This window comes from Hirundo rustica, chromosome 3 (assembly GCF_015227805.2).
Source record: "Hirundo rustica isolate bHirRus1 chromosome 3, bHirRus1.pri.v3, whole genome shotgun sequence".
Classification (NCBI taxonomy): domain Eukaryota; kingdom Metazoa; phylum Chordata; class Aves; order Passeriformes; family Hirundinidae; genus Hirundo; species Hirundo rustica.
In genome coordinates this window covers 27,277,836-27,290,830 of record NC_053452.1, presented here as the reverse complement: position 1 = coordinate 27,290,830, position 12,995 = coordinate 27,277,836, and the positions used below count along the sequence as shown (strand labels likewise).

Below are 12,995 nucleotides of genomic sequence, written 5' to 3'. Positions count from 1 at the left end.
TATTTGTTTTTATTTCTTTGAATTATGTATGTTCACAGACAATATATTTTACTGTCCATTTAAAAAATATAGAGATCTCCATTTTAAATGCCAAACCTGTATGACCATTTTATCCTCTGTATTTTGTAACATTTTATGGGTCCTACTGCTTTTCTGAGTAGCTTAAAAATGCAGCTTAAAACCATTGTAAACCGTTGCCTTTTGCTACTGCTACCATTTACAGGTATTTACTTTTAAGTCAAGGCTCCCATTTTAATGCTCAACATTGTGGTAAGTAAAAAGTCTGCTTCTTTATGAGAAAAGTTACAAAATTCCTCAGGAGTGTGCCTACATACAGCAAGAAATAATTACACTGCTGCATGCATTTGTTTTTAAACATTCATAAATTCTTTAACTTGATAGCTATATGTCAGAGGGTCTTTAGGAAAAACAATAAAAACTGTGTTTTGTGAAATTTAAACAGCTCAAGAAAGTGACAAATGTCCTATTTAAAAAAAAAAAAAAAAAAAACCAAACCAACAAAACCCCAACAAACAACAACAACACAAACAAACCAAAACAAAAAACCAAAACAGCAAAAAACCAAAACCAAACAAACAAAAAAACCCCCACAAAACAAAAAACGCTAGCTTCAGTTTGTACCTTAGGCTTGTGAACTTTCAACCTCTTTCAAACAATTATTAATCTAAAACCAGATGCAACAAACACAGTCCTTGTTATTAATAACATAATTAATCCTCTGCCCTAGTAGGAGTTATTTTATACAAATAGCTGACTTTTGGTTTCAGCACTTTCTCAGAGATACGCATCTGAAAGCAATGCCTGCTAATCTCAGCTGACAAAGGGAGAAACATTACAGCGCATAAATACTGACAGTTCACTGCTGTTTAGGGAATAACTGCACTAGTCCAATCAAAACCAGCCAAAATCCACCTACATAAATAAATTTTCTGAGATAATCTAAGATTAAGAATCTTCTTCTGTTACTTTAACCTAGAAAATAATCATAAAATGGACTCAGATCCACCTGTCAGTAAGTAAGCTTCTCCCACAGGAGACGTGCAGCTGCACATCCCTTTCTCATAGGGAATTTATCTTGGTTAGTTTTCCACAGAAAATATAAAGCATGATTTTAAAAGCAGATTATGGTTGTGGACAAAATTATCAAATTAATTCTTACTAATAACAAAACCCACTCTGTTTATCTGGCTAAGCTCATTTTTAGCAGAGTCTTTAACCACACAAACAAAAGGAATTAATATTTTCTACTTTGGGAATGTCCAATCAAATAGTAAGTAAACCTACAAATGCTTCAAATTGCCACCTCTCATTTAAAAATGAGAACCAAAATATGGCAAAAGTAAGGACCTTGTATACAAGCTGCTCTGCCCTTTAATGTTTTATTATGAAGACATTTTTACCCTGACAGAATTTATACTAAGGGACTGATTTGTAAAATGGCTTAAGATTGTACAGTGTTGTAGCTGTGTGAATAGGTAAATTGTACGGAATGAGCTTATGGTGAGGTAGGCTACTGTCTTCATATTCTAAATTCATACATACAGGCAGATTACAGTGTGTGTGTTTTTGTTTTTTTTTTTTCCTGACACACTGTCATGAGGGATTACCCAATACATTTAGTAATCTTGTTTCCTGTCTTACTGTCCAAAAGGAGCTCCAGGAAGTGAGCACAGAAAAGTTCTGAGCCCATTTTCTTTGCTAACTCAGTTTGCTGACTGCCCCTACTTTCATAAAACCACCTTGTGAATGTTATAACCATTAGACTCATGTCTGAAACCATATAAATTCTACATAAAAAAAATCTGCAGCTACCTCATAGAAGGTTAAACAACCTATAAGAAAAGTTACACCTTCTATTGTTTTTGACAGACACAGATGAAGCAACTAAATAAAGGAAAGGATTTAAGATCGTGAATGCATCAAGTTCAGAACTGAAATTACGAAGAGAGGGAGCGTTAATGACACACAAGTCTCCAAGCGTCAGCTGTGGTGAATTCCAGGCCTTACCACTACATATGTAGAAAAGCCTCCTTACCTGAAGGAGGACTAAATTTTATTATCAGAGCACTTTCAGTTCAGCAATGCCCAAAACTCTTTTTTGACAGCTCCAAGTCCTTCAATTTTGACACCCTAAATGGGTGGCATTTAAAATGAGAAGCCACTCCTAAAAAGGTAACACTGCAAATTTAACAAAGATCTTGCAATAAATCTGTATGTGGGAAAGGCTAGAAGTCAGGTGGTTCTCTGCATAGCACCACTGTAAGGTGTTGCTATATTCTTTTTTGCCTTCTGATTGTTTGCATTTTTGTAGTGGAGTTTCTCACGGATTGTAACATAAACAAAGTGATTGTTTTCGCTTTCCTCTTTGGAGGAGGGACAATTGATGGACTTCTAGTCTGGCCAGTGGAGTGGAGAGGTGGCAACCTTATTCTCCAATCCCTGGTCATTGTCCAGAAGCTACATAAATCGAGGTTGAGAAATAAACTGCTCTCTTTTTGCCCTGACTACAAACTGTGTAAGTATCATTCTTTTTGTGTCCTCTAGCGACAGTAAAGTGGCTTGGTTCTGCCTCTCCCTTCTAACTACGAGCAGCTCGATAACAAAAATAGAGACTTCCGACCTCTAAAATGGATCTAGTATTTGTTTCACAAATATGATACTGTATGGATTTGTTAAAAATAAGAGAAGTCCTTTGGTGACTACAGTATTATCTTCTGAGCTGATATAAACCACACATATAAAAATGACATCAAATACTACCTTAAAATATGGGAACTGGTTTAAGTATAAAGGGGAACCCAAAAATTAATTGGTAAAAAACCCCCCTCCGATACTGAAACACATCTTCAACCAGTACTAGCACAGATGAGAAGAAAGTAAACTTAACGTACAAAGCACAGGACAGAGTTTGACAAAAAATACAACAGACAAGGAGTTGGCATTAGAAGGTATAATGGGCTCAAATTTCTTTCTAGTTAGTCCTGAATATTATTACAGAATTCTATTTCTCTGGTGCAAGAGACTCAAACACATTTGAGTATTACCAAATTACCAAAAAGGCCCCAAACAAAATAATAATTTTTAAAAAACCCAAGCCTTGCATTATTTCACTTTCTGTCACATTTATTAAAAGTAGGGAGATAGGAAATAAAGGGTATTAGGGTAGATGACTTTTACAACCCTATATAAATTTTTGCTAGATTACCAAACTTGACACAAAACCAGTACATAGCTCAGAGTAGCTGCAGTTCTCCTTCAGGACACCAAAGAACTACAAGACAGAACTATGCACAGAAGCATAGATAGGATACATCTGTAGTATAAATAATTAAAATAACAGCTTTCATAAAATGAATGAAATTGTAAGGCAGAGAATCATCAGGTGAAATCATCAGGTGACTTTCAGTGCGTAAGACAATTATGCATTCTATAATTAAGTATAACATTTTGTTCAATTCAACCTCTCTCTCATCTTCATGTAATTAAAAACTTGAAACAGATTCATGTTTTTCATTCTTTTGTTACATATTCCATGATAAAGTTCAACAATAAAAAATAAATTACAGATTTTAATTCAAAAACCATTCACTGGAGGAACAAGATAAGAGGTTTGTTTATACAGCAGAAGCAGTAATGTCCTGTATCAAAACTTTAGAAAGTCTTTTGACAATTTCATAAGAAACAGGCCAAATAAAATTTGGTCAAGATGGGTGAAGAAAACTGACTATGGAGAATAATGGGAATAATTCTCAATGGTTTGCTGTAAAAGCAGGTGAATTTTACAGGTGGAAGTTTCCATAAATGCCTACACCAGACTGTGCTCTGTTCATTGTTTTCACTGATCATCTAAAGACACATATCTATTAAATTAGCAATTTATCAATTTTAGAAGTCCAGGAAGTTGAAAGACAGGCTTCAAAGGATAAAAGCAATGAACAGAAGTCTGGAAATAGGAAGAAGTTCAACAAGGACAAACACCAGGTATTAAAACTGGGTAAGAATAATCTGCTACATAAATACACAGTTAGGAATAACTGATTCCTTCTGAAGAGGACCAGGATTTTATGGCAAGTCAACAGCTCAACATGAGTCAAAGTCATGCTGTTTTAAGAAGAAAATTCAATACTGGGATTACAGGCTGTAAAACACAAAATCTCCTGGTTTACTTCACATTATAGAAGTCTCAACTGGAATACTACACCCAGATTTGACAAACACTTCAAGAAAGACACAAACCGAATGTATGGAGTCTTAAGAAATGTCAGAGCCTAGCAAAAACTGTAGCTTAAAAAAACATGACAGAATTTGGCTTGCTGGACCCAAGTAAATGAAGATATAGGCAAGGCCATATGACAATTTAATATACCTAAAACGCTGTTGCAAAAGAAAATTTCAGTTTTGCCAAGGACCAAACCAGTAATAAATTTAAGCTTTAGTAAAAAAAGGCTACTGTTAGAGATGAGGATATATTTTCTATCAGTAAGGAGAGTAGATGTGAAATCACCATTGCTAGAATCAGTATGTTTTAAATCATTGTTTATGGGATAGTCACTAAAACCTTTTGCAGGTGGGCTGCAGTCTTAATTAAAAACCACAAGGCTGGACTCCAGTAATCCCAACAAGCTTGCAGTTACTCCTCACACATTTTCTATTTACCAAACCATTTGTATAGGAGGCTCTTTTAATCCACTAAGTTTATCAAAATTTAGTTCTTTACATTTCTGAAATAATGTCTTATCCACCTCTTTCCATATTATTGAAAATATATTTTAAAGAATAACTTAAACCTGATATAATTTTATTTAAATGTACATACTCTCAATAACAGTATTTAATTTATCAAGCTAAGTACATGAATCCTAGATCTACATCAAATTTTCATCTGGTCACTGCTATGTAGATAAGTTTTCATCATATTTTTCAGTCACAACTATCATCAGACAAAACATTTCAAGTGGATATATTCACCAAAGGTTTCAAATTCTCATTTTCAGAAATATTTTACTCAAAGTAGGGTTTTTTTAAATACAATTTTAGGAATTGGTGCTGAATTGAAACTTTTCACTGTAACATTTTCAAAAGAAGACATGAGTCTCAGGACAGAGAAATGCCCCATCTGATTAATACATCAGAAACCACCAGCAACATGTGGTGGTGTCACACAGAAGGGAGATACTCAGGATGTGAAAAGCAGCGTGGAAAGCAGGGCTAGAACATGGCAAGTGAAATGAATTGTGAGAACAAAAAGAATGATTACAAAGAAACATGCAATTTACACAGAAATAGCAACAACCCACTGCACATCAAACTCATTTGAAACTATTTATTTCAGTTATGCCCAAATTTGAAATATTTGGGAAATACTTCTCAAATGAGAAAATTTTTCATTTGAGAAAATTCTAAAATGTATTAAAAGACTAAGCTCAAGTACCAACATGGCACATCTTAAAAGGTTGCTTACCATTGTTATCCTGCCCTATCTCAATTAAAGAGGTGTCTAAGATAAGTTATCTAAAGCAGAAGTAAAACCTATGAAATTAATTAAAATCATTCATACCCTTCTCCTTCTACCAACCTAATTTAAGGTGTTATACTGTATCTTCAAAATTGTAATTAATGTAAATCAAAGGATCCAATTTCTCATGGTAATCCATTTAGAATACATGGAATACTTTCAAAAATACTTCACATTGCAGAAGATTAGCATGAGTAGTACACTTAGAAACCTACTAATGCCAACTACTTTTTAAAGATTAAGACAACAGATGATACCAAAGCATAGCTAACCAAGAGTGCCAAGGTACAAAACACTGCTCAGCAACACAGAAAAGTAACTGCAGTTGCTCTGAGAGACTCATGTATTTTTATCAAAAGGTTCTCATTGGAATAACCTGAACAGGAGAACCAGTTCGTACAAGAACTTCAATCTGACTCAGGAAGAAAGAAGCTACACAGAAGGGCTCAACTGGGCTTCTTCACCTCCCATTTCTCTAAGCTGGTGCCATGCTTGAAAGTAGAGGCACAAAGACAGATAATGTTTGGAATACATAATAGGAAAAAAGTACTTTAGAGGAAAGGTATCCCTGACCACAGTTACGACTTCTCTTTTCACACACAGGTTCCTAATAAACAGAAGATTCTAGTGAATAGGGAGAAGCTGAATATTTCAAGACAGTACTTAAAACAGACAAAATCACTGATGTTCCATCAGAGAACAATCTCATAAAAACAATTCTAGTAGCAAGAGTAATTTAAAAGGTGCCTGCTTCTCTCCATATACTTATTTTCTGCTCCATTCCGTACGCCTTATGTCGGTTATATCAATGTGACTGCTTGGGATGATGCTGTAAACTGAATCATTGAAGTGAATTGGATGAAGAAGGGAAAGAGGAAACAGCTGGTTTTTCTTAACCCTGATCATGAAATGTTTTATTTAAAAGGAAGCTGCATAGTGAATAGTAAATTGTAGGTATCATAAATACAGTATTTCATTCAAAATGACACATACTGTTGCTATTCAAACTCTCTTCCAGACAATTTATTTTTTGTTGAAGACTTCCAAGGGGCTCTGAGTTTCTGACATGGTAAATAATTTCCAACTGCCACACCAGAGGAATGAGAGAAGGCTCAGATGACAATGGGTGGCAGTTTCTTCAGGTGAGAATAGTGACTGAGGCACAGAGAGGCAGGAAGCATATTCCAGTTGGCAGGCTTTTCACCACAGATAACCAGATGTTTACTCAAAACAACGTGGGAAACTCCCATAGCAGCACCTGAAAACTGCACTCTGCTCCCTGGTTAATTCCAGGTAAGTTTCCTTGAAATACAGGAGCGCCCCTGCTACCACAAAGGATGTCATCTGGTGATTGTCCCCAGGTAACTTTATGGCATCTGTCCTTCCAAGCATGACCATTGAGTAGCTGCCATCCTCTCTCCACTGAGGAGCTCAGACACCTGAGGCACACAGTGAGGGCCCTGAAGAAACAAGTAGCTCTCTAAATGCATCCTCACATACTAAACGGAAAGAAGATATCCTTCTTGCTTTAGTTATTAGAGAGAATGGAGAAAAGAAAAAAAGCTTATCTATTTTAAAGTAGATTTTAAAATATTTTTCTTAAGTAAATTTCTTAAAAAGTTGCATAATTACCAGTTTTAAGTACCATTTTAAAATTAATATAAACTGAAAAAAAAAGTGAAAACTAAAGAGAACAATAATTTGCTTCCTTCTTGATTCGTATTTCCAAAAAAACTTGATATGAACTTGAAATTTAAGAAAAAAAATCATTCTCTTATGTTATTTTCATGAAAAATATATAGGAAGGGCAAAAATATTCTTCAATTTAGCTAGCTTATTTATTTTGGAAACATATTATAAAAAACATCCACAAACAACAAATTTTTCAAAAAAAAACCCACTTGTTGCAGAGACTAGAACTTCTAAATGTAAAATTAGCATAAACAAATACAGTTCTAAAGATGTTGAGTGTTTTGTAACAGTAGCGATATCCAAACACTATGGTTTCCTGAAACGATGTAACATTTTCCACCAATTAAACTATTAAAATAAAAAAAAATCAAGAAAGAAGTGAGTATGTAGCTCTAATTTTCCTCTATAAGCAGAGGCAACAGAATTTAAAACTATCCTGTTTACATCAATCCCAAATGAAAGGCTTAAGTGTTTACAGGATCTACTTGCCTATAAGAGCAACAATTTTGGAGTGTGTGCCTAGGCAGCTCTGTAACTGTAGCACCCTCTGCTGCTCTTCGAGTTCTAAAACATATAATTGTACACTCAGCCAAGCAGAAAATAAAATGAGTATGTGCTGAACATGTTGTTTCCTGAAAATGAAATTATTAACTAATGCTATGTGCAGTTTGCAAGAAAATGTTTTGCTATTACATATAGTATATTTTCAACTTTATACTACTTGAGCATTCTGGAATATCTTGCTTCTGTGATAATATCAGTGTTATCATAGTAGATGAATATTTGAAAATATGCTGTATTTCACTTATTAAAATGCTCCTTCACACAGCCAATAGCTTGCTTAGACTGGGGGCAAATGGTAAAGAGATTTATATTTTGGCCCCGCTAATTTCATTTACTAGAAATGAATAATAATAATAATAACATCTAATCTGCAATGATTACTTCCAGGATAGAGTCATATAAGCACTTCAGTTATAACTGCTTTCTCCCACTTGGAAAGGCAAGGGTAGGAGATACCCTCAAAAGCTCATCCTTGCAGAATTTTCCTAAATTTTTGGACAATTTCTTCTGCCAGAATGAGTGTTGTGTGTGGTTCCGGAGGGCAGCTGAGGCTGGCCAATGCCACCACTGAACCTTCTGCCTGGGATCCATCAGCTCTTTTAAAGGACTATCTCAGGAGTAGAGATGGTGTCAGGTTGTACCCTCTTTTTAACAGATGGCATATTGTCATCCAAAACGAAAAGACTGATCCTTTCCTTCATTCCAGTCCTCTTTTCCTTGCCTCCTGTTTATGCATAGAATTAAAGCTGAATGAAGTGCATTTAGCACTGCATCCTGTCTTTGTGGCGAATTCATTCAGAGCTTTCATGGGGAAACCACTCTCCCACAAAGGATGAGCAGAGAGAAAAAAATTTCCACAATTTTCTAAGAAAGTGAAAACCCATTGCAACTTGAAACATGAATTTTCATTCACGGTGGCAATCCTACAGTGCAAATGCATCTTCAGAAATCTTTTAGAAAAAGACAGAATACAAGTGTAGGTATATAAATACAAAGTTTGAAGGAGCCATTGTGCAGAAGTATTTTTCAGAGTTAACAATTGAGACCCTGCAATACACCATTGACAGCTACTGCAGTTGGCTCCCCTTTTATCCAGAAGTCTTCCTGGTATAAGGCAGCACTTTTGGAAGCAGTCACAGGTATTCCTCAAAAGCTGCTTATTGATATTTTATATAATGCTGCCAGCTAGTGGCACATCTTGTACTGAGTTGATACCTACTGGGAGTATGGAGACAGTGGTATTATCTGGAGTCTGCTCTACTGCTTTTCTTTTGATGGTGTACAGGGATGGGGCTGTCAAAGACCATAAGCACAGACATCAACATGGGAAACAGAAAGATTCTAGAAACACTCGCTCAAAGATCTTGTTTTAACAGAAAGTACTTATTAGAAGAAACCAAAAAACTCCCCCCAAACCACAAAAAACATGTTATTTGAAACAAATTATTATGCTTAAAAACAAGCCATTCTGTTTAATACAAAATTATTTCAGAATTTAATATCTTCTAGAAAAAAACCATAAATCTTGCTGATAAATATTCAGTATGGCAACCAAAACAAACACATGGAACACTAAAACATTTCCCTGTTTTCTGGTAACTCAGTCCAAGTCATTTAAGTGAAGTTTAGTGGCCAGTAAATAAATGCTGGCTATGCAGTTTGTCCCAAAATAACACTGAAATCTGTAATTATTCAGTGCATCCCCCTCACAGAGCACTTTGCTGTGATAGCGCATTCAGTTCTGGCTAGCTCCATTAGTATTAGATATTAGGAGAAACCCCATTTCAAAAATATCTGGTTTTTTTTTAAGAGTACACAATGATTTGATAATAAGAAGTTATTGTAGAACACTACAGAAATTATAAAAACCAGTCAACCTAATTTTAGAAAGACTACAGTAGTTACCTGTGAGGGTAAAAGGAAGCAACATAACACCTTCATCATTTCCACAGAGGGTTAACACAAAGAGAGCCAGTAAATACACAGGAAAAGATCAAAGCAAGAGCCAATTCGAATTAAGGGATAATGGGAGTGCACAGAAATTCCATCAGGTATGACCCAAATAGAGCAGCTCAGTAAACACACAGCTGGGGGAACTTTACTATTGAGGGTGTGACAGATGCATTGTTACTCTGGCTTGGACACTGAGAACATTTATTCCATACAGGTGGTAGCAAAAAGTGTGATTATTATACTCCAAGCCAATACTGCATGCTGCCAGAATATAATAATTTTACAGTTACACTAATAGATAGTGTAGATTGTCTAGAGTGCATAGTAAAACAGACATAAATCATAATACATAGATCAATACAGACAAAGACATTTAAAAATGGGGAAGCAGTTGGCAAACACTATACAGAATACCACAGCATGAACCCTCAAAACAATTCTCAATCCAAAAAGACAAATGTGAATCTTTGTATAAACAGAGAAACAGTGAAAACTACAAATGTCATATTACTCCTGTGTTAGCACTGACATGCCTGCTAAGAGTGTAAGTCTTGTTCTACCATTTGCAGTCAATAAAAAAGTAGCTGAAACACTGGAAGAAGTTAACAGAAGAGCTAACAGCACATCCACCAATAGGAAAGCATATGAAAACTTTAGCAGAGTAAATTCTTTGTGTTGACAAGGAAATCTGTGAAGATTGAGCATAAACTCAGCACCCACACAAAGAGCAAGAAATTGTGTTACCATATTACACTGTCCTGATTCATCACCTGAAGCACTTTTGAACACACACACACATACAGTATTTTCTCTGCTGTTCAAAATCAATGCTTAGGTTATTATATAATGAACTAATGTTTATTGAAACAGCTTTGGAAAACTAAAGCCGGAATTTTGAGATGAAACACATATATCAAAATGGCTTCCATAACATTGGCTTGATAACAAGGGGAAATTTGTATATATTTCTTGAATATCTGGCAAACTTTACAAACTATATTCTACCACTTTGCTTGTTTGAATACAAACAAACCATACTGAAAGATAAAGCAAAATAACCAAACAACAATTACATGTGTGTATCTCTAAACGTTAATTATATAATAGTAATTACTCATCACATCAAAAATGTTCTAATATGTTTGCTCAGCTTTGTTTCCACCATCTACCACAATTTGATAATTCAAGTCCATTAATAGCATAGATAATTTTATTAATAAGTATACTGAAGCAGAGCCATACTGGGTCAGACATTGATGGCCCACTTAGAGCTCATCTTGCCTCAGGTTAATGCAGCCAGTAACTGATGCTTAGACAAGAGTGAAAGATCAGGACAAATATATCATCCTACTGCCCCATTAACTCTCCTAACACCCAGCACTTCCTAAGCCTTAAGTGATGTCTGTATATTTAACAGCCACAGTAAATTTTTCTTGCACAGTATTTTCCCCTTTGCTTTTTGAATTTATTCCATGCTTTAGGATCCAAAACATTCTGCAGGGGGGAATTTCACAACTTGACTGAGTGCTTTCTTTTGTGTTTCTTCTGTTTGAGTTTGCTCTCTCCCAGTCAGAAGTACCCCTGATTGCTTCCTGTGTTCCTTCACTGCTGTTCCTCATACAGAAACTGCTGGCCACTGGCCAACACAAACCAAAGGGCTAAACTAATGTTTTATCCCATCCCGTCCAGTTGCTCTAATGTTCCCACCATAGCCACAACCAAAAATAACCTGCACTGGGAGAACTTAAGGGTTTATCCAACACAAACAAGGGTGCTACATAAAACTGTAATGCTATGGTAACTCTGACCACAGTGATGGAGTTTCCTAGCTAAATGAAATGGTTATTGAAATGTTTTATATTGGTACAGTTAGACTTTTATCAACATAGTACTGTATTAAATAAACAGTGACTTACAGACATTCCCCGTGTTGTCAAAACTTGTAAGAACATCTTGAACATTTAAGAGGCCATTGTGAAATCTGGAAGAAAACATAAATAGTGACTTTACTGACACATAAACCATCAAAAAACCCCCCATCCTCAAAGAAGAGATTTACTGTATGCATTCACTTCCCACCACCCCCTCTCACAGTGAAGCAGCAAACAGAAACTATTTAGCCACCAGGGGGAAAACAAGGGGACAATCACCAGTCTTCAAAATCCCAGCACTGAAATCCATGAATCAGGAGGACTGTGTTTCTCAGAAACTACTACCAGGAAGAAACCATTTCCAAGGAACATCAATTTTTATATAGTTGTAAAAGTCACATAGAGAAAAGGAGGAACTTTGGTAAAGCAATTTCTTTGAAAGGGAAAACCCAAAGAGTATTTTTGAACAGCAGCTGTATGCACATTCCTATTTTCTCCCACAAAATCAAGAACACCTAATTAAATTAATGCTAATGATGAAACTGATTAATGTGTTCAGTGAACTGCATTAACTTTGGTTTTACATTTGCATAACCCACGTGAAATAAACATTCAAAAGTGGGGATAATAAATTACCTGAATTTCATACACCAAGTGCAAGTTTTAGATTGCAGTGAGAAAAACACTGAAAGTAGCAGAAAAAAATATGCACCAAAATTGAACAAATACTTACCTAAGACTTGTCCTTAATTGTGCAGTGGTGCACACATAAAAAAAGCATCTAATCTTTTTTTAAATATTCCAAATCAATCTAAGCCCAAAATGAATGAAGTATTATTCTTACACTTTAGAACAATCAGATCACACAACTGTTTCACAAATGCATTAAAGAAAATCTAGAAGGAATTCAGCAAGGCAGCAAAATATGAAAATATGAGGTTTTAATAACATCTCAAATATAGATTCTAAGGCTGTTTGGGAATGCACTAATTTGAAACACTAAAAAAATGCAATAAATCCAAGAATTTTAGCACCTACAAAATTAGTGCTCATTCTCTCAGCTGGTCTTTCCTGAAGAAAGATGGCCGTAAGAATGGAAAAAAAAAATCAATAATTGCATGCTTATTATGAAAACCCCACTATTTATAGCTCCTGATAAGGATAAGCATTACATAAAGAAACATGAACAAGTTAAATTTTGAGAAGCACCAAACAGCAACGAGAGTAATTCTTTAAAAAATGAAAATCAAATTAAATCAAATTAGCAAACTGAACTGAAGCAGAGACCAAGAAATACATAAGAGATGTTACAGAAGATTCAACTGGACATTAATGCTCTTCTCCCAGCTACACAAAAATAAACCAAAATTATATGCCTT

At 35.2% G+C, this 12,995-nt stretch overlaps 1 protein-coding gene across 2 annotated transcripts in view; it reads right to left on the bottom strand.

Annotated features, from left to right (window-relative positions):
• The window catches only part of CAMKMT (calmodulin-lysine N-methyltransferase), a 211,991-nt gene that overhangs the window by 185,427 nt on the left and 13,569 nt on the right, over positions 1-12,995 (bottom strand). For both annotated transcript variants that reach the window (XM_040060640.1, XM_040060641.2), the window contains exon 3: positions 11,662-11,726. In XM_040060640.1, the coding sequence (XP_039916574.1) occupies positions 11,662-11,726 (65 nt within the window). The remainder of the gene's footprint in view (positions 1-11,661; positions 11,727-12,995) is intronic.